This window comes from Rhinolophus sinicus, chromosome 4 (genome assembly GCF_057876585.1).
Source record: "Rhinolophus sinicus isolate RSI-liver-muscle chromosome 4, RSI-T2T, whole genome shotgun sequence".
NCBI classification, from domain to species: Eukaryota; Metazoa; Chordata; class Mammalia; order Chiroptera; family Rhinolophidae; genus Rhinolophus; species Rhinolophus sinicus.
In genome coordinates, this window is record NC_142504.1 from 12735263 (window position 1) to 12758197 (window position 22935).

Genomic DNA, 22935 nt, shown 5'->3' on the forward strand with positions numbered 1-22935 from the left:
GTTTTGAATCTCTTGACAAGGAGCGCTCAGGAAATGCCAATAGAACGCCTGGTGCTGCGGCGGCTCAATAAATACTCATTTACAGCAATGACTCTCAAGAAAGCAATGAACTGTTATTGCAGTAAGTGACCCTACCTAGCTTAATTGGCACCAGAGCCGTTGTTCAGCGGCTTGTACCTTCTGGTCCTCGTCCTCTGTATCTTTTCTCCTGGTGGTTTAATTCCTGCCCCAGGGATCTTGCTTTCTTTTTGATCACTGCCTTTTCTGCCCTCACATTCAGAGAAGACTGTAGTTGCTCGGACTCTGTCCCTGATGGGTGTTTCAGAGCCTGTTCCTCACAGGTCTCTGAATCTCCCATGAATCAGGCACACTGAGTACCTGGTAGGAGCCAGGCACCATTCGAGACACTCGAGGCATATATTCCATTTACAGCACCCTGCAAAGGAGATGTCTACCCTCGGGCCAGACCTTAATCCCCCTGAGTGAGTTAGTGCTGGGCTCTAAGTCAGGCAGCTAGAAAGCAGTAGAGCATGGATGCAAAACAAGTGGCATGGACGTCAGCCGGGCTCCCCGCCTGGGTTCGCCAAGCCCGCTGGTTCTGCCGGCTGAATCAGTGTGCACTTTTTGACTCACCTAGTTCCCCAGCAAAGTCCATTTAGTGGCAGGTGGCTGTTGATAGCGACCAAGCCTTCCAGTCAGGTTGGCCCGTGTCTGTCCCCTTGAGGGACAGTGTTCCGTATCTCTATAACTGCAGACTCACTTAGTGCTCTGATGTGGGTATTTATTCCGTCCAATGGGAGGGACCCATAGCCTGGGAGGTTGTTAGTCATCAGACACACAAAAGAGATCATGTAGGTTGGAGCAACACAGCTGGGCAGGATTGCCAGGGAGGAGGAGGCTCGGCAGGGGTTGGGGGGCAGGGAGCTGAAGACTAAGAAGGGGGCCAGCAGGACTGTGTACAAAAGGAAAATGTGGACTCTTAATAGCTAGCTAAGGGGCGAGATGGCAAAGACATAGGAAAAAAATCATAACTCGTTGTTCAAAAGAAATAGCCTTTATGGCTTTATGTAAATGTGTTAATAAAACTTCAATCTCTCTGGCCAAACACTCGGACTGAAAGGTTTCTGTCTTCATTAGGCACGTCCCCTGAGCGTGCAGGTGTGTGACAAGGCAGAGGGACGTTTGCTCAAACACCATCTGCAGCAGGAGCAGTGTTTTCCCCAACGTCCAAGCAGAGGTCGTGCCTTCACTAGAAGGAGGCCAAGTCCTGGGGGGGCAAGCAATTTGGGCAGGAATTATCCGCAGTTAAGGCCACCGGGGCAGACAAAGGGAACTGATGCCACTCCTGCTGGCACTCAACTCAACAGCACCTGTTCTTCCAGCACACTCGACCCCTTATCGCCTGACACCTGCCTGGCTGGCTGGGCCTCCTGCTGCCTGCAGAGGGAAACGGAGCTGACGCATAGCCATTGCAGGGTAGGTTTCTCGGCAGAAATGGGATATGAAATTTCAACAGGCAAGCTACCTATGAATCCAGAGTCAACCAGGCATAATTTATTAATGAATCCAAGTGATAAAGGTCAAAAGGTGAAAAGCTAGGTTTAAGAGACACACAAAAGAATGAAAAAGCTGCACGTGAACCATGTCCTTTGGTGGTAGCAGATGGTGGTGGCTGTGGCACACAGCTCTGCTTTGCTAAGGCATCTGTGGCACTTCCTTCCAGCACAAGCACAACAATAGAGAGAGATACGGTAGGCCCTCAGCCCGCTGGGTGTCTGAAGAGTTACAGCTGAACCCTCGGAAGAGCTCCAGTGAAGCTGATCTGAATTTGCCCATTTCCACTGCTAACATTCGACCTGGCTTATAGGACAACAGACATGGTTCCAAGGACCATGAGACGAAAAGAAGTGTTTTCTCCCTCTCTCTCCCTCTCCCTCTCCTTTCCTTCTTGCCTCTCTTTCCCTCTCCCTCTTGCTATCTTTCTCCTTCTCTCTCTCTCTTTTACACACACACAGAAGTAAAAATCTTAAATACCGGGATGCCAAAAAAATGTATACAAGTGGACAGTTTGGTCAGTGTTACTCAAGCAGTAGTTCGCCGTAATCAGAAGTGTCTGGACCCTGATGGTAACCACTCTGAGCACCTTTTGTAACTGCAGAAGTCAAACGTGCCATGTAGTCATCTTTTGTTATCGGTATATATTGAGTATTACAATTTTAATACAGTTTTCCTTTCTTAAAATATGTATACACATTTTTTTGGCACCCTCTGTATATCTTTAATGACACATGTCATGACTTTGTTATCTTTTGATATGACACTCCAAGTACCAATAGCCAAGTTCTTTGCGGTATTTCCAGCACCTAGATCAAAATCAGAACAGAGTGGGCTCTCCACATACATTTGCTGAATAAATGAACGAATGAATATTTATGATACCCTTGGGTTTCTGGTGCCCAACCTTGCCTGGAGACTCCTAGGAAAAGCCCTTAACTGTATTCTAATTTTGCAAACATTATTTTCTTGGAGACATTCAAACTCTTCTAGCTCCCTGCACATGGCTATATTTTTTTCTGATGGAGAAATACGTAAAGTAGAACAGAAGGAATTTTTAACAACTTGTTTCTTAATTCTCACCTAAAATACCCTATTTAAAGCATTTGGTTAAAAATTTTGTATTTATCCTATTCTCCTCTTATTTGCATATGAACGAATAACCAAAGGACAACAGGTAGCAGGGTTAATGACAGGACAAGATCAGACTACCAAATAAGACGGCCAAATAAAGATGTAACTTTATCCTGGGTTTTTCATTAAGGATCAGATATTTTCTCCTCTCAAGCCCTCTTCCTGGGATGAGAATATCTGTCTATTCTGTATTAACATTCAGTTTACTTGATGAATTTTAAAGCCCTTCCACAGGAGTCAGATTTTATGTAGAAACAGTTAGTAAATAGTGGGAAGTTGGCTCTGGGTGTGGGTACCTAAGTCTGAGACAGGTTCAAAACCAGATCCAGTCCATCTGCTGCAAAGTATTGATGTTTGAGGATGAGTCACAAGAGCGTTGAAACTGGAGCTTTTGCCCCGATAAGGCAGATGCGACCCTTCAAAGGATATCTACTACTCTGTATTTAATCAAAGTCATAATAACAAAAATAAGCAAGGACCCAAGGACCTTTGTTTGAAGATATTAGTTTGGCTGTTAAAGAAACTGGTCAGTATAAAAATAGACAATAGAGCCTTCACCATGCTTTTCAAATCTTGCAGGCATCCCTGACGATAAGAGAACTGATTAGTGAAGTAGGCTGGGGAAAGTTCTGTGGGCTCATCAGCATTTTTATGAGCCGATATATCGTTCATCTTGAAGAATAAAAACACAGTCACTTTTCTTATAGTCAAGTCAATGTAACAAAATATAAAGGTTTGCTAAATATGGGTGTTGAGAGTACCCAGGTATTTATTATTCTCTGTTGGAAGCATGTCATAATAAAAAATGATAAAAGAATCAAAACAGCAGGAATAAGGAAAACTACCAAAATACATGTTTTGGGGGTGGTTTATAAAGGTTGTTTACTTTGCCTCTGCAACGATGACAAACATGAGACATTTGATTCCAAGTTAGTTTGTTAGTATTTTAAAAATAACACCTGTCTCAGGATATAGATTAAGATGTTAAATTTGGTGACACGCTAACAAACGTTAATAGAAATCGACTCCCAGGAAACCTGAATACCCTCCCATATCAACCCAGTGTAGACAATTCATCATATTTAACAAGGTGTGTTGGAAATAGCTGAATACTGACCTCCCTGGGACAAATGATCCTCTTGGGACGAGGGGCCTCTTGCTGTAACTGGTACACTGTCAAAAACAAAACAAAACAAAAGATAATTATAATTAGAAAACGGCAACACATACCAACATGCCTTCAAATAGTTCCACCTAAGTACATCTCAAAAATGGCAAATATTTCAAACAAAAGACAAAGAGGGTAAAGGCTCATTTTTTGTCTGAAGAAAGCAGATCATTTATATGGAAATTAGTCACTGTGAATGTAAACTGGAGAAATTGATTTTTTTATTCTTATAAAGCCAATTTAGTTGCATAATTGTTACTGGCATTGTTCATTTTATGGCTTTCTTGGAAGACTAGATAACGACTGGAATCCTTCCGACCATTTTCAAGATGAAATTCGACTTGTGACCACCTAAGTAGTGGTCATATAATAATAGGATTCCTGAATTTAAATGCCGATGGCTCCTGAAATACCAGGGAGAGACTAGCATTAGAAAAGGAGTGTCATTCTCTGAAATGTTACAGTTATGAACACAGACACAACGGATTCTGTGAGTGAATGCAACCCCAAGTCATTGCTCTTTTCAGAAGTTCCGTTTCTGCCTTGCCTATCTCCATGGATTCTCGTCTGTTTGACTATTTCCCACCCACTGTCATTCCTTTTTCTTGGGCCCTTTCATATCTTAAATAATAACTCTCTTATATCCTGCTTTAAAGACAGATTTTCAGGCTTGGGCAATGGAGGAAAGCAGGTAATTATATAGAAAAATGCAATTTATCAGACTATTGTGATTTTTTTTCAGACTATAACAAACGATTTTCTGCTGCTCAGCTAGTCTGCTTATTTTTCTCAGAAGAAACCCTGTGCAGACCTGTGGGTTCTACTCCCATGAAAACACAAGTTGAAAAACAAGCCTAGTTGATGTTGTCTTTAGAATCTTGAGAGGGAAGAATTAATTTTAGATGGACTAAACCTATGAAAAGTTAACAACTCGATCATACGAGGTCTAGAAAACGTAATAAGGAGAAATTTCTGACTTACTGTTAGAGCTAAAAAAAAAATTAATTGAAGGGCAGATGGTTGTGTGGAAACAGTGATGCAAATGATGGGATATATTTTATAATTATGGCTCCCCAATGCCTCCAGCTCAACGTGGTTATTTTCATACCTAATTAAGCGTAGACTACCCAGCTTTAGCACAGGGAAGAACCTATCTAACCCTCTCATAGATGTTTCAATGTGCCACATTTCTGAGCTTAGGTGGCCATACGATGCTTGTGTCACTTCAGGGAGAGCTGTACCCAGGCATGCGAGACAGCGTCGCAGAAGACTTTTTGTCAAAGAGGAAATATGATAAATAATCAACCAAAGATAGAGAAATAATTGTGGCCATTCCACTGACTGTTGCAGTAGGGCCCACACATCACGAGAGAGGTTCCTTTGTGCCTCTTGAATCAGCCCCAACACTTGAGAACTGCTTTTCAGTGGGGTGTTGCTGTGAATGAGTGTAATAGGAGCGAGCCAAAGGGGCCAGTTCCTAGAATCTCAGAGTTTTACAGTGAAAGGGAATTGCAGAACCCACATCCAGAGAATCCTGTCCCTCTTCTCTTCCCGCTGTCAATGCCTCTTGCAGCCAACAGTTATATGTGGAGGGCATGGCTGGGATGGCTTCGTGAACACCATTTAAGAATGGTGCCTCCCTTGGAGGTGACAAAGGAAGTACATCTGCTCTAAGTGAAAAGCATTTTCAGCGAAGCATGGCTTTGCAATTCATATCAGAAACTATATGAATGTCTGCTCTAGGCTAGGTGCCACAGTCAGCATTATGTGGAGTCTATGAAGATGAATGGAGAGGAAGGGAGAAGAGATGGAAACCGGCATACTGAACGCCTGTCATGTACCAGGAACAACATTTTTTTATTGAATTTTTCAGAGAACTCAGAAAAGAGAATGCTGTATCATTATCATTCTCATTTTTTAGGTGCAGAAGCAAGTGAGAGGTTAAATGTTTGCCCCAGGGCATCAAGTAAAGATGTGTCCTTTTGATTCCAAAGCCCTGGTTTATTTTGTGTGTGTGTGTGTGTGTGTGTGTGTGTGTGTGTGTGTGTGCCGCAGGGCCTTTGCACTTGCTATTTTCTCCACCTGGATTGCTCTTTCCCAAGATATCCAATATGGCTCCCTCTCTCCCTTCATTCAGGTGTTCCCTGACTTGGGATAAAATTCTATTCCATCACTTTGCTCCCTTATGCTTTTTTATGTTTCTTCACAGTACTCACCACCATTAACACACTTTAGTTTATGTATTGCTTCTCCTGACTATAGTGTAAGCTCTTTGAGGGCAAGGACTGTGTTCTGTCCACTCTTGTACCCCCAGCGCCTAGAAGAGTGCTTGGCACATAATAGATGCTCATCGCATACTTGGTGAAGGAATGGACTATATCCAATGACTCATGGGTCACAATCCATGACTTCAAGGGGACTCTGATCCAGTGAGGGAGGTGTTTGTGGGAAAACAAAACCAGGGAGGGTCAAGCACTTTATTTAATGAGGGGGAGAAAAGGAAGCAGTTCTTTTTGCTCAGGTGGTCAGGACGACTTCCAGAGGGGAGAGGCATGGAGCTCTCCTTAAAGGATGAGACAGGATTCTGCAGGTAGAGAAGAGAGAAGGGGTTGCAGGTAGAGGACAGAGTCCTAGAAGGGAAAGGGAAGGCGTGCTGATTGGTCAGGGAGAGTCCAGTGTGTCTACTGCACAGGATGGGCGGATGCGGGAGGAACCACACGGGGCTGAACCTCGAAGGTCATGCTAAGGAGCATGGATGTTCTTCTATCTGTAATGGGACAGTGGTGACACGTTTTGAGCAGGGAGGTGACATGATCTGGTCTGTTTCAGAGTAATGATAATGTGGCTAAGACTATTCAGAATAATAGAAACTGCCATTTTCTGGATACCTGCTACGTGCCGGACACCTTATCTACATCTGCTCCTTTAATCTTTCCAACAAACTTCCACATAACTGTTATTCCCCTCTCACTGATAAAGTAGTGGAGATGCCAAGCTTTGAAGAAGCTCAAGGTCATACGGATGATATGATGAAATCAAGATTCAAAGGCCGATTTCCAGATCCCCAGGGCTGTATTTTTTAGCAGTACTCTAAAGCAGACAGCGGAGAGGTGCCATATGGGGCTCCTTGCATTAGAATCCCCAAGGCGCTGTTACATAAAATACAGATTCCCAGACTCCACCATCCCCAGCCATGCTCACTGCCAGTCTGGCAAGGGGCCCTGAAATATTCTTTTTAAAGCTCTCCGGGAGATTCCAATGCACAGGCAGGAGTGGGGGCCGCTGTCCTTCGCCTCGCTGAAGGAAGGATCAGAGTGGGGACTCTGGAGGCAGGAAAGCGAGAGAGAACAGTATTTCAAGTGGACATACAGGAGATGGTGAAAATGCGAGTTAAGATAACCCTGGTGGAAATGCTGATGGAAGGTGAGTTGACTGCACAGGAGGATTGACAGAGTTTGACGACAGACTGAATAGAGGGAAGGACTTTGACTGATTGAAAGATTGAGACACTATTAACAATCACAGAGGATACAGGTGAAGGAGCTTCTGGACAGTTCCTTTCCTGCGTCTGTAGGCTAAATAAAGCCCGTAGTTTTGTCTTCTATGGACCCTCTGAGGTTTAGTAAAGAGAAATGCTGCAGTTCACTAATCTCACAACCAGGAACAGTCTGAGCCAGGGGTAATTTTGAGGGGGAAGGGTCTCTGCAAACCCTTCAAGCCAGGGACGCCACTTCTGCGTCCGGGTCCCTGGGCAGCATACATCATTAATCAATCGCCATTTCTCAGTGAGCAGGTCTCAGGATCCATAAGATCTGCTCAGGGCCGCTCCAAGCAACAGAAATTGACAAGTAGGCAAGAAGCCTATTTGCCATCTGGATGATGTGTCTCTATAAAGATAATGAGACGGCAACCGATGGCGACGGTAGCCATTAAAAAAGGGGGGGTATCAAACTCTATCTTAGCTTCACGTGAGGGCTCCACTCCCTAGTGTTCATGGTCAGCCATAATGAAAGAAACAGCCACGAAAACAGTTTCTGAGGCACATTTGATATAACTGAAACATATCACATAATCTTAAGTACAGTTTCTTGAATTTTCTTTGTTCAACAAACGCATTTCACCGGCAAAGTGCAACAACGTATGTCTCTTTTCGGGTGATTCTGTGAACTGAGTGGCTAGATATGATGGAATCTGCTTCTATAGCAATGTTCCAGATATGCGCTAGGCACTCCCCAGCACTGGGCCCTCTACAGCGAGAATTCATAGCACCAGAATACACTGTTTGGTGGGGGTAGGGTGGAGGCAGTCACTGGGGAACATGGAGGTGAAGAATGGGATTTCCTGCTCCCCAAGAAACTGGAAGCAGATTCAGAAATCCAGAGCTCACTGACAGACTGTTTTATTTTTTCTTCCATAAGAACAGCCAACCCCGCTCCTCTGGTAACAAATCAACTCCATCCCTATGGATATTGAGTGGAAGCCTGTGGCCTGGGTAATGCTGAAGCCCTGTTCAGACCCATCTACTCCTCAGAGACCCTGCAGAGATGTCTTCTCACAGCCACTTGTTTCTGAAGAAAGCACGCAGAGCCAGGAGCTGGACCGCTGTGCTCACTGCCCAAGCCTTCCCCCTTTTCATGGAAACAAGCTCCAGGGTGTGAGTGAGGAACAGCATGTGCTTCCGAGGCCTCCTGGGCTCCACCCCACTATGGCTGCTGTGTGAAGACCTGGCCCTGCTAACAGAATGGCCAGTCTTACAGGGGATTGTGCTCTCCTCTTGCCTAATGGCACCTTGAAAATCCTGAGGAGGAGGCTGTGTGGACTGGAACCAAGGGGTCTCAGACGCTAAGTGTGCACAAGAAACGCAGAGCCCCCCAACTCTCCTGATTCAGAAATCTGGGGTAGGGCTGAGGAATGGTTATTATAAATATTCTCCTCCAGTGATTCTGATGAGGGGGGTCCAGGGACCAGGGTTTGGAGGTTCCAAACTCCTCTTTGGAAAAACAAGCCCGAGCTATGACTGCTCGACCTGCTGCCCAGGAGAAGGCCCTGGGAGAGCTGCTGGCTGCAGTGTCTGCCGCTTAATTGGCACTTGGCCTCTTAAAAAATAAAATCTTTCAAAGTATACCCATGGTGGTTGGCTTTTGAACTTGTCTGATTAAGGCATACAGTTCTGGCGGAAAGTTTAGCACACAGCTTTATTTTTTTAAATCAAAGTTGAAAGTAACTTTTTCTTTTAGAAAATTGAAGCCAAGCTTTCTCAGTCACTTCACTAATGTTTTGGGGTATGGTCTTGAGTACTACGGACTAGCTGCAGATACATGACACTTGGGGACATGATTATTCTTATGGAAAGAGCCCAATAAGTGACATTAGCTTCTAAGAAAGGGAGGGGAGCAGAAAAGGCAGGAACTAAAGGGATGTCATGTGACATCTTGGTTCTTTAAGTCAAGACCCAGTTTTATCCATCCTTGGTGGCCCCGCAGCTCCAAGCCTACTGCCTGGCTTAAGGCAAAGACTTAATGGGCACTTGTTGAACGAATGAATGAACAAAAGAATAAGCAACCTACTCTATATACAATATTGAGAGAGCTGATATCTAAGGTTCTTTACTCTTCTCAATTTCTAAGTCAGACATCGGTGGTTGCCTTCCCAGCATCCACTTCCATCTTTCCTGTTTCAACAACACCCCACGTTTTCCAGTCATGTAGATTATATAGGATTGACCTCTGCCTGAGTCTGATTGGTTTAGGGCAGTGATCCTACCCCAGCTCTGACTACAGTGATGGGGTCAGGATTGGTGACTCAGGTCCATCAGGGCTGAGACTCAACTCTAAGACCTTGCCTGCTGCTCTTAAATAAGAGAGTGGTAGCCCTGCAGCTGTTGGCCTGCAGCTCTCTGGGGGGGGGGGGTCACAAAGGAGGAGCCCATTGATAGTGCAGCCAAACCTAGGAAAGCAGAGCCAGTAAAGGAAGAGATACACACTGGGTTCAGGTAATGTCGTTTGAGTGGCTGGAACAAGCCATGTCTGAAGCCAGTTTCTCTGGACATTTTGCTTAAGTCAACCAATGTGATTGGGTGGAATATTTGTTACTTGCAACCAAGAGCATTGCAATTAACATTAAAACTTCGAAACAGCTTCTTAAAGTGGATCATTATGAAGTAGACTAATTTTCTTTTAGGGAAAATATCATAATTGGGACTAATGTTTCATGATAAGAATCGGATATCAGTAAGTCAAAGCTGCGGCCAATAATAGCTGGTGGATGAAAGCAAAGACACACCTACATTCTTCTTAATCATTGCAAATCATCAATTTTTAAACCAAGTCCTGTAACATGGCAAAAATGTACTGCATGAAATAAATACATGAGACATTTCAAAGTACCAAATAATTACCTGAGTTAAAATAAAAATAAGTGTGTGACGGAAAAAGGTAGATTCCATAAGTGATATGCAAATGAGGTTCACATCAATATTTAAAATTCATCTCTCAAAGGAAAGTTTGTGAGCATTTCAAAGAGAAAGACTTGGTGATTCCCAGGTTTAGAATGGGTTTCCCAACAGGTTATTTAAAACAAAACAAATTTCATATTCTGATAGGTTTCTTGGACTTTTAGATCAGGGAAATTTATAGTTTCAGCATACTTAGGGAAATGCTATAGTTTTACCATGAAGTTCTACCAGGCCCTCGATTCCTTATACTTATCCTTCAAGACCCACGTGCAAATTTAACCTGTAAGGTCTTCTGTAGTCCTACGAGGTAGTGGCGTAGTATATTATTACTAATATCCATTTGCATTTTAAGTTAATTGGCTCACATGTGTCTCCCTTCGTAGACTGTACATTGGAGAACATTTTGGACCACACTTTATTCACTGTTGGTTCCTAATATGTATCCTCTGACATTCAGAAGGTGTTCACTGTATCTTTGTAAAAGACCAGATGTGTGGGTGATAATCTTAGAAATAAGATGGAGCAACATGAGCTTGGGAATAATATTGTCAGGTGAGTTTATAAGTGGTCCAACAGCCAAACTCAAACAACGCATGGATCCAGAACAACCAAATAGGGCCCTTTCTCAGTGGTGCTCTGTAGGCCTTTGGTCCATGTGTTTTTGATGCCATGGACGGCACCGCTGAGAGCATGCTCCCCTCAGTTTTGGCATTCCACATCACTAGAGGCTGGATGACTATTAGTTGGGTGTAATAAAGAGGAACTTCATATGTGTCATTAGGTTTATATTAAATGGCCTCAACCATCCCTTCTGCATCTAAAGTTTTATGATTCTAGTGCAAATTGAAAAAAAACAAACAACTTTTTTTTGGTTAGGTTGAAAAATTAAACTTAAAACCCATACACTAAGGTAAAATTGACATTGTGAAAATGTAATTATATTAATGCCTTTTCTAGCTTCCTTGGGACACAGACGTGCTTTTAAGAGATATATTGGGTGGCCCAAGGTCTCCCAGCAAAAGGTGAAATGAAATTGAGCCAATGCCATCTTTTCGCTTCAGTAAAGCTCTCCGCGGTGGCATTCACTCAACAAATATTTATTGGGCAGTTAATGTATGCAAGGCTATGAGCAAGGCACAGTAAGTCACAGAACACCCAATACCTCTCACCCGCAGATATTTTGTTGATTTACTGTCAGAGCACTTCACACTCCATTAGGAAACAAACAAACAAAAACATCCAATTACTAAGTCATTAGCACTGGCTTTTAAAAGAGAAGATCGGAATGCAGAACAGTGGGTTGGCGGGGCCCTTAGAGACCCAGCACAACCCCTTTCTCTCACAGATGGAAGAGCAGGCTCATGCAACAAAGAACGAGATGCCTCTATATATGCTGACATGCAAAGATCGGGACAAGATACGTGTGAAGTGAATCAAGCAAAGTGAAGGACACCAAGTACAAGGCAAGCCCCTTTTACAAAGGAAAATGACAACCACGAAAATCCTTCATAGGAAGCATGTGGATTTCAAATACGTGGAAGGATATCTTTCCAAAATTGACAGGGGTCAGCTACTGGGAAAGACAAGTGGAATGTGGGAAAGACAAGCTGCTTAGTGGAGTATGGGAAATTTTGATCCTCCGCTTTATGTATTTCTGCAATGTTTGTCTTTTATGTAGCTTTGTGTTGCTTTTGTGACCAATATAGACATATATAGGTATACAAGTAAGCATATATGTGCCTGTGTGTGTCTGTATATACTTACTTATGTACTTATGTATATAATTTTAAATAGGAAGAAAAAAACCTGGGCAACTTGCAGCATGGGGGTCAGGCTTGCTCCTGGGTTCCACTCTGAATGCCACGGCAGTGCTTTTTTGTAAAGACTCTGCCAAGTTACTGAACCTCGCTGAGCTGTGGTTGCCTTGTATGTGAATGAAATGAGGATATTAATGGTACCCGTTGCTCAGAGTTCAAGCACGTAGCTAGTACAGTAACTGGCCCATGGCAGGTCTCCATGGGCAGCAGAAACAATGGAACATTATTAACAATAGTAATAATTGTTTTTATTATTTCTGTCTAGAAGCAGAGCTCGAACAAGAACTTGAGTCTCAGCACAGTGGGTCGGTCTCATTCTGCCACACTCCTTCCCTCTCTTACTGGAGAAGTACTGAAGTCAGGTAGATAATACTAAGGCAAGAGAAAAGGACCCTGAGGTGATAGCTGTCTGCCTTCAGGAGGGGAGCTGAAGGGTGACTGACGATCAGATAATGATCCCTATTTCTAAGGAGTCACCCTTAGTGAGCCGCATTATTCATTATTCTCTGCTATCTGTTAATGAATTTTCTTGTGTTAAACGTCATATGATATTACAACCTTAGGATGACTGGCCTAGAACAATTCACAGAGATCAACACATTCACACTTGCTGACCAACTGTGCAAAAAACAAAGAAAGAAGGAAGGAAGGAAGGAAGGAAGGAAGGAAGGAAGGAAGGAAGGAAGGAAGGAAGGAAGGAAGGAATTCCTAAAATAAAAGGTATCTCTTTCTCTACGCGCTCCTAAAGTGGGGCACAAGCAGCCCGCTCTTGGGGGTCCTGGCTGGAGGACAGTGCTTTTCCAGCCCTCTCTGACCAAGATCTCTCCTTCATGGAAAAGCAAAGATTTGGGTTCTCCGTGCAGTGAGGTGAGACTGCTCGTGGGTGTGCACTAAATCAACGGCAAGAATTGTTCAAAAGGCAGGCCTGCTAATGACTTCTGAGGAGATTCAAGTTTCAGATACTCACAGTACGATTTCCATATTGGAGGCTGGTATTCTTCAGCATCTAGAATAAAAAGAAATCAATCCGTCAGCCTGGACGTCAAACTGCTAACATGTGTCTTCTCTGGAGGAACAACAGTCTGTCAGCAGTACTTGCATTCTGACCTCAGGGGAGGCCTCTCCATTCATTCATGGGACAGTTCCAAGCATGAGGGGGAAAACGTGTCCAGCAACCCCTGTGGACCCACCACTACTTTCTTCAGCTCACTTACCATGACAGAATCGATTGCTTATCCATTTTCATAGAGCCCAGTACATCAAAAAAAGATTTGTAAAGCATTAACTTGATGGTACCCTTTAGCAGTCCTTTCAAACAGTGTTTACCTAACTTGGCACAATAAACATATAATTTATCTCACAGTTTCCACTCAGACCTTTAGCCCATTTATTAAGAGTCGGGGGCAAGACACAAAGTGGCAAGTGTGTAATATTAAATCTGGGAAGTTGTATAACTCAGTCAACTCCTAAAATACTACATCTGACAGCAGAGACACTGATGATTCAATTGGAATCACATTATCGCCTTGAATTTACTCCAATGTGTGACTTAAGAAATTTCCAGAAAGCCTCTCAGCAATCAGAAGTGTCAAAGTGAAAGAGTTACAACAAAATGGAGAGGATGAAATTGTTATTCATCAGCCTACAATACAGACAATGGAAGAAAATCTGCTTGTTCAGTCGACTCAACAGTCCCAGGGCTGACAGCTGAATTTATAATTCTGATAGAGTTATTAGACTTCTCCTGAGCTCAGCGAGGACCTCGGTAAAACACACTGTAGCTGGAACAGCCAGAGGGAAAATGTCTTTTCCCCAAATTACAGAATGTTGAGCTGAGGGAACCTGAAGAGTTCTCTCATACAGCACCTTTCCATAGGAAGCTCTGCTTTTGTCACCCTGCTGTTTCGTGGTATCGCACCACTACCCCTGTACTGCCCTTGTCCTTGGGTTACTGTCCGACACGACTTTTATACAAAGGAGTACGACTTTTCTAACCTCATACATAAGACAATATGAGAATTCTTCCCTCCTTAGAAACAAATACGTTATTTATAAATAAACCCTAACTGCAGAGTGATGAATGTCCCCAAATCCTACTCAATGACATATGTGGCTTAAATTAAATTCTTTTCACAATTAATATCTTGCTCTCAGGGACCCACCCTATCACAACGGCAACTAAATGCCTCAAAATGTAGTTTCATTCAAATAAATCTATTGTGGGCCTGTGCTGTCAGAAACCTACTGATGGAGAATCAGCCACGCAGACACACACACACAAATATGGCGCAATAACGGGTTAGACTGTTAGTCAAACTTAGTTTACTGAATGAAAGTGAAACTTAATACTTTTGTCAAAGTAAGAGAACAGTAGCATCTTATAATAGTTAGCTTTTAACTTTAACCAGCAATTAATTTCATCCTAGGTGTGACATAAACCTATTTTAATGGGTTAACATGAGTGTTAGTTTATAAAGAGCATTCAAACAAAATAAATCAAGTTACTGAGTTTACAATAAAATTCTAGAACCATCCATACAATGACACCTCACCAGAAAAGCCAGGTTCTATATATTAAAATCTTGATGGCACCTTCAAATATATTTTTCAAAGGTGACGACCAACACACACACACACACACACACACACACACACACACACACACACACGACACCCATCAGATTGCATAGGAACATAAATCCCTGAGATGTCATCTACCCAAAGCTGTAGAAGACAGCTTTGTTTATTTATTCTATGAGTTAAGCACAACCCCCTGACCAAGAAGTGGTCAAGAATGGTCAAAACCTACAGTGGAACTTTCTGCACATTGAGGGAAAATCCCCCTGTAAAAGAAGTAGTCTCCTTTAGGCAGGTTTTCAAATATAGTTTAGACGCTCAACTTGAATTTCCTAAGATCTCCTTACCTAAAGTCAGAAATTCAGTTTAGAAGACCTGTCACTGTCCATTTCAGTCTTGTTGTTCTGTGAAAAACCTAGAATTTTGTTTCATCTGAAACAGTGGCTCCTAACTTTCTTTCATTTAGGCTGCGCTGCACGTAAACAATTTATCACTTTCCAGTTGCTCCTTTTGGCAACATAACACAGAGAGCTGCCTATAGAGACCAAAGAACATAATGCTCTCTCGCTTAAAGTCCTCCAGTGTGTCCCCTCTGCTTTTGGAATAAAATGCAGACATCATACTGTGGCCTACAAGGTCCTGTGTCACCTGGTCTTTGTCCACCTCTTGACTCCATTGCAGACATTGTCCCTTTTTCACTTGTCATCTAACCACACTGGCCTTCTCTCAGTTCCTAGAACAAGACAAGCTCTTCTGAGTAACCCGCCTTGGCTCTTGTCATGTAAAATGCTATCCAATGGATCTATGCATGGCCGACTTACTCCAGTGTGGAGGGCTCAGCTCAAGTGTCACCTCCTGGGGGCATTCCCTGCCAATCTCGTGTACAGTAGCCTTCCCCCAATCCAGTCACTCTCCATCATAGCACTTACCACCATCTGAAATTATTTATTGGCTATGTTGTCTTGCTATGACTGGTCTCATCCCACTATCAGCTGGACTCCATATAAGCAGGAATTCTGCCCCACTGACGTGTGCATCAACTCTTAGAAGGGTACCTGGCATATATCCCAGACATTCAAAAAGTATGTATGAAATAAACCAATAAACTCTCCGGGTCCAAGTCTTACCTCTGACAACTACTGGCCGAATACCTTGAAGCCGGTTACTTAGCTTTGTTGAAAAGCCTCCCAATACTCATCTCTGTAACACAGAAGAAGGAAAAGTTCCTCCTCATAACCTAACTCTTAGGGATATTGTGGGACTTCAATAAGATCATGTGTATAAAGTTCCTGGGACAGCACCTGGCAAATAGCAAGTTCTCAATGAAGCCCCATAAATGTTGTCATTGTCACCTCACCCTGTCCTCCTTCTTCCCACTGAGTTCATGCTCTTGTCTTCTCTCCCGCGACAGAAGCCAGCGACTGTCTCTATTCTTGCCTCCAGAGCTGGAGCCTGTAATTAAGTCCCAGTGCTGTTGTCATGGTAGGTTTTTCTTTTTCATAAAAGAATTCAAACGGAGAGGCCATTTGTCATGCTTCAGTGGAACAACTATAATTACCTTGGTCACGTTTCACAAACCACTAAAGCACACTGTTAGAAGGTCTTGGTCAAGTGACAAGACACAAAGTATTTTTAATCTGTGGAAACAGATCTTTAGGTGCCTCCAACACCACCCCACCAACATGCGCATTTGCCCCCATTTCACACAATAGTTTTCAAAAAATCTAGCTTGACACTTTTTAAAAAAAAACCCAAACCTGGAATAGATTTTTGAGGTCACTGAGCTTATCTTCCTCATTTGGCAAATGAGGAAAATGAAACGCAGATAATTAAGTGGCTTTCTCAAGGTCATAAAACAAGTGAGAAGCAGAGGTGGGATTAGAATGGGAAGCAATGCCTCCCCGGCCTCTGACACATCCATCACCCTTGCCAAGCTGGCCACCCTAATTTACATAGATTGAAATAAAAAAAAAAATTATATGACAGATCTGGTACTGCAATTCTTGTGAAGCTTGAAAGAGAAAATAAAATAGAGAGAAAAAAGAAAATGAGCAGTGCAGAAAATCGACATCAAGTCAAATTGTGGGACAGTATTCCATTCCTGCATATACCCCCAACTAATAGTTCAAGTCCAGGAGATGCCAGGTACTGCAAGTAATGGAAATAAGGCACAATGCTTTTGGAAAGTGCATTATTTTGCTAAATACTTTAGAGAAATGGGTATAAAGCAGAAGGAAGGGAGAGGAAGTAGAACAGAAGAAACGCCATGTTTTAAGGAAAAATGCTATCATTGAACCCAGAAGACTATTATACATTTTTTGAAAAGAACAATGAATTGTAAGGGTCCAAGAGGCTTAGAAAACATATTGCTTAAAAATATTGACTAGTTTGATGCAGTCCCATGTGTTTATTTTTGCTTTTGTTTCCCTTGCTCGAGGGGATGTATCCAAAATGATATTACTTAGACTGACGCCAAATAGTTTACTTACTATGTTTTCTTCTAGGAGATTTATGGTTTCAAGCCTTACATTTAAGTCTTTAAGCTGTTTTGAATTTATGTTTCATATGGTGTAAGACAGTGGTCCAAATGTGGTGTTTTTGTTTTTTGCAGCTATCTTTCCAGTTTTCCCAACACCACTTGTTAAAGAGACGGTTGTTACTCCAGTATATATTTTTACCTCCTTTGTCACAGATTAGATGACCATATAAATGGGGGTTTATTTCTGGGCTCTCTATTCTGCTCCATTGATCTATTGGAGTGTCTATTTTTATAGACTGTGTGTCTATAAAAATTTTTATAGACTGTGTGTCTATTTTTATGCCAGTGCCATGCTGTTTTGATTACAATAGCCTTGTAGTATAGTTTGAGATCAGGGAGTGTGATACCTCCAACTTTGTTCTTCTTTTCTCAAGATTGCTTTGGCTATTTGGGGTCTTTTGTGGTGCCACATAAATTTGAGAAGAATGACATTGGTATTTTGATAGGAATTGCATTGAATCTATAAATTGCTTTGGGTAGTATGGTCATTTTAACAATATTCAATTTAACAATAACAATCCTTCTAATCCTTGAGCATGGTATGGGTTTTCATTTATTTGTGTCCTCTTCAATTTCTTCTTTCAGAAATGACTAGAATTAGTGGGGTGATCATACTGTAAGGTATAAAAATTTCAAATCTCTATATTGTAACCTGAAACGAACATAACCAATATAAAATTGTACACCAACTATACCTAAATAAAAGATAAATTAAAATATTGACTAATATGTATCCAAAATTTTAAAATGTGTAAACTCTTTGACTCAGCAATTCTATTCATGAGAATTCAACCTGAGGTTGCAACGGAACACGAGAACAATGATGAGTATATGAGCAAGGTGGTCATTGTTGCTTTGTGTGTCATAGCGAATCTAACAGCCGAGAAAGAAGGGAGTAGTTAAGTAATTACCATATACTACAGTCATGAAAATGGTGGCGTGAGCCAGAATTTGTGGTCAAAAGTATGGCCTCCTGAGCTAGACAGTCAAGGTTTAAAAACCTAGCTCTGTCACTTACTAGCTGTATGACCTTGGGTAAGTTATTTCATTTCTCTGTGCCTCAGGGTTTTTTTTTCTAATCTATAAAATGGGAGTAATAATACTACCCAACACAGAGCATGCTGTGAGGAGAGATGGGTTAATATGTATGAAATACTTAGTCTGGTGTCTGGCATGTAGGAAACTCTGTTGCCTGTTTATGCTATCTTTAATGACAGAAAAATATTAATTCATGCTACATTAAGTATTAAACAAATCAGTTTTCAAAACAATTGATTTCATATAATCCCCTTTTTAAGGAAAGATAAATATTTATATACATAAAAATGGTCTACAAGTCTATAAAGCCAATTATTAACAGTTGCTGTACCTGATAGTGAAAATAGAAGTGATTTTACTAAAAAGTAAAAAGACCCAACAAAAATAATTCTTATAATAACACATGCATCATGTACAGTCCTAAGCAGGAAGAGCTAGGGTGAAAACAAGAGAAGAGACAATAGCTCCTGGAGCAAAAGGCCATGCCCGATTCCCTTGGCCCTCTTTTAAAAATTCTGTGAAATAAACATGAATGAACAACTCCATCCAGGCTAGGAAGCAGATACCTCCTTTCATTAAAGTGGAGGGGAGGGATATATAGATGCTTAGAAAATGATCAAAACCTTGCAAATGGGTATAAGGTGACTCAAATAAAATAATCCATAAAGAGCCTGAACACAATAAACAAAAAGAAAAGCTGGTTAAAGGGGCCTGGAGGTTCAGGTGAAACCTTGGAAGATTTGTGGAGCAAACCTTACGTGCTAAAGTAACTAAACTCTGAAAAGACAACATGCCTTTCTGAACTGTGGGGGGGAGATGAAGAAATCTGGGACCATCACACGGAAAGCTCTTCAGTGTCTGAGACCCACAGAGAGGACAGCAGAGGTGACAGAGCACATGTCATAAAAAGTCATCTTTCTAGATCAAAAGCATGACAAACATAATTTAATATGGCTATTGTTTTTACTAAACATAAAAGTAATAAGCACTAAATGCTGAAAAACAGAGAAAGCCCAATTTTAAAAAATCTATGTCTTTGAAAGTCCCTAATCTCAGAAAAATGCATCCTCAATAGATGTATGTGAATCCTTCCAGATATTTTCAGCTCCAGAAATATGTTGATCTGATGGTATCACCTGAGAGAGCAAGTGTAAAAGAATGTGGGGACTGATTAATGAAGAAAACTTAGAGAACGCCATGTGCTACGCTTGGATAAGTGACAACTAAAAAGGAAATACCTGTAAACATTAAGGAGAGCCAGATTCCTTCCTTCGGCTCAGTGGAGTGTGGATGCCTTAACAGAAAAACACATGCAGGGGCTTTGGAAAATGACAGGAGTGAAACAGTCACCAGTTTAGAGAATGATCTACCAAGGAAGTAGGAGACGACCCATCTTTGGAAATATTTCAAACAAAGCTGCATATCACCACCAGGGAGACCACTCGGAAATAGGTGGAAGGATGGGGTCCGTCCCCCTGCCACCTCCTCTCCTGGAAGAGCCACGTCTCTGCTATCACGTTTGATTTATGGAAGCACACATTTGCAAATGGGCTGTAGCTCGTGGGCTTTTTGCAGGGAAGTTGGGTGGAAACAGGTTTTCAATCAGGCATGGGACAGCCTCACAAGGAGATGACAGTTCAGAATTTGTTGGGTGATTAGCGTAATGGGCCCAGATGGGTTGGGATCCAAAGGAAAGCAATCAACCGCAGCATGAGTGGTATGTTACGTGTGCGCTCACACTGCACTGTGTCCCCAACACGCACATATGCCCTAGTTTGCGTCTTCAGAAGTGTGAGAGGGGCCAGAACGTGCAGTGCCTGGCCATGCTCTTGTCGGGCCATTACAGCCTAAAGGTGCCACGCCTGAGTCTGAGATGACCTGGAGACCAGCCTGACTGCCACAGAATGCTGAGATGTTAAGGCTGTGACAGAGCTTTCTTGCTGTCACACTGGCTAAATGTGTTCTAACACTTGTCACCTGTACAGGCTCCCTGCGTTCCCCTGAGAAATGACACATCCGCGTACTCCCTTTGGAGGCTGCTGCTCGGGTAAGGGAGGATGGCCTGATGTGCATCTGACTGCGGATCTCAGATCAGGAATTGTTGCAACTGATTTAGTCCTAACATAGAGAACAGCGGAGAAGACAAATTCCAGAAACTACTGCTGGGCCCTCAGGCTGAGCCCCAACGACAGCTCAGCTGACATTTTCTGAAGAAGATGAAGCCATCACGAGCCTTAGGCTGGTCTCTGTGGTCACTAGAGGGCACTGGGGCCACACAAAGCTTCTGTTCTGGGCCACTTCTTCTGCATGCAGAGGTGTGATGACATTCTTCCATTCAACAGGTGTTTACTGAATAAACACAACAAGCCAGGCCCTGGGTTTGCCTCAGTGAACAGGGACTTACGAAGTTGGCCCTCGCTTGACCTGGCCCCTGGCCACCTCTCCCTGGTCCTTCCATTTGTCTCCTCTCTCACCCACTTACCTCAACCACTCTGGCCTCTCCTTTGACCCCAGAATACATCAAGTGAGGAGACTGTCGTGTAGTAAGAGGATGCATGAGTGGTATCGTGCTAAGATCCGGCTGCCCCCCGCTTGAAAAGGTTAAAAATCGAGAGACATGGTTGGTGGAAAGAAAAGCAGGTTTATTCAGAATGCCGGCATTCTGGGAGGATGGTGGACCCCTGTCCAAAGGTCATCTCCCTGTTCCTAGACAGGTCAGAAGGTGTTATAGGCACACAAGAAGAAGAACAAAGGAAAAGGGGAGTCAGTCAGGCAACCTTCCTGGGGTCTCGTCTGTTTTAAGATATCTCCAGCCACTGTTGCCTGGGACTTTATGTGTATTCCAGTCTCTGGGCCCCTGAGGATTAAGAAATTACCCTTTTCATGTTAGGATTCTGTTAATTAAATGGATTAATGACCTATGGGTAGTCTTGAGAAAGGGAACAAAACAACAGTTCTTTAGTTAATCAGTAGCATCCAGTGGTATTTTAGAAAGATCAGTCCGATTGCAATGTGAAATGGGATTGGGGGAAGAGAAAACAGTAGTGGGGGAAGAAAATGGGGGTGACAATCTGGGAGCTGGCGGTAACTTAGGCAGGTGACACTAATGGTCTGAACTCAAATGGTGGCAGTGGAGATGGAGAAAATGGGATGGATTTGGGAGACGTTGAAAAGATAGAACGTGCAGGACGTGGTGATGAATTGGGTAGGAACAGAGAAGGAGAGGAGAGAAAACGACTGCTGGCTTCGACAGAAGATGAATGGTTTTTGGCATCAGCAACTGGATGGATAGTGATGTCTCCACAGAAATAGGGCCAACCAGAGGAGAAGCAGGTTTGGCGATATCTTTGGCTTTCTTCTGTTGGAAAGAGATGTCTATGAGACAGCCAAGTAAACACATCTAAGAGGCTCAGAGTTCAGAAGACAGAGCTGGGCTGGAAATCTAGAAATGGAAGCCCTAACATACAAAATGTGACTACAGCCACGAAAGCAGAGGATAGGACCTAGGATTGGGTGTTCAGAGTAAGGAAAGAAGACTGTTGACAGAACTCCTAAAAAGCACCAACAGTAAAGGGCAGCGAAGAAGAGGAGAATGAGTAGACACCACGAGATAAGGGAGAAACCGTAAGATGGGGTGACATGAAAAGCAAGGCAAGAGACATTTAGAAAGGGAGAAGCGGGACACAGTATCAGAAGCTGTTCAAGTGAGATACACATAAGAAGCACCCACTGCTTCAGCAAAAAAAAGAAAGAAAAACAAAGGTTTTTGATGGTCTTGCAATGGAGTGTGGGGAGAAGCCACAGTTAAGTGAGACGAAGGGTGAATGGAAATTGAGAAAACAGAACTTGCGATAGCTGACAACTCTTTGGGGAGGTATCGCAGTGACATGGAAGCAAACATCTCTTTCCCATAAAAGAGGAACGAGGGGTCAAGGTTGATAAAAGACAGAGGAGCTCTAATCTGGATATCATCACCTCTTGCCAAACTGTTTGCCATGTCCCTGGTCTCCCTTTCTCCCAGAGCCCTCTCCCTACTTCCTGGTCCTAAGTTTCTATAAAATGTGGGTTCCTCCCAGCATGATGGAGCTGCTTTCTTGGTGGATAATTTCCTCCTTTATCATTCACACACTTTCCCCTCTGCTGTTTCTCTAAAGACAACCCAGATCCACTACTTCCCGTCAGCCTAAGCCCTGGCTCTCTTCTCTCTGCACCCCCACTCCTCATCCCCCAACATTCTCCCTTCCAGCACTGACCTGCCTCTTTACAAATTCTTTTCATCAGCGGAATGTCTTCCTGGCTTTCCCCCAGAAGCCCTTTTGGGCATTCATTTACTCATCCAACAAATATTTACCTAGAGCTTACAGCCTACTTGGCACCAAATATTGCACTAGAGGCTGGTGTAGATATAAAGGCAAGATGCAGAATCTAACAAGGATCAGTTAGAAGAAATAAAGACATCAACTTATTTGTTCTTTCAACAAACACTAACTGACTACCTGCTGAACATTCGACTTCTGGCCACCTGTGCATGTAACCATAATATAAGGTAGCGAGGGCACGTGATATAGCAAGAATAGACCAAAAAGTGCCATAGGAACAGAGAGGAAAACTATTTTACTCTGTTATTTCTTGCTGATGGTTCTTTTATTCATCT

At 42.8% G+C, this 22935-nt stretch overlaps 1 protein-coding gene across 2 annotated transcripts in view; it reads right to left on the bottom strand.

Annotated features, from left to right (window-relative positions):
• Window positions 1-22935, bottom strand: part of CHN2 (chimerin 2) — a 268716-nt gene that overhangs the window by 116651 nt on the left and 129130 nt on the right. For both annotated transcript variants that reach the window (XM_019726170.3, XM_019726171.3), the window contains exons 2-3: window positions 13095-13133; window positions 3806-3861 (exon numbers count right to left, since the gene is read on the bottom strand). In XM_019726170.3, coding sequence (XP_019581729.2) covers window positions 3806-3861; window positions 13095-13133 — 95 coding nt within the window. The remainder of the gene's footprint in view (window positions 1-3805; window positions 3862-13094; window positions 13134-22935) is intronic.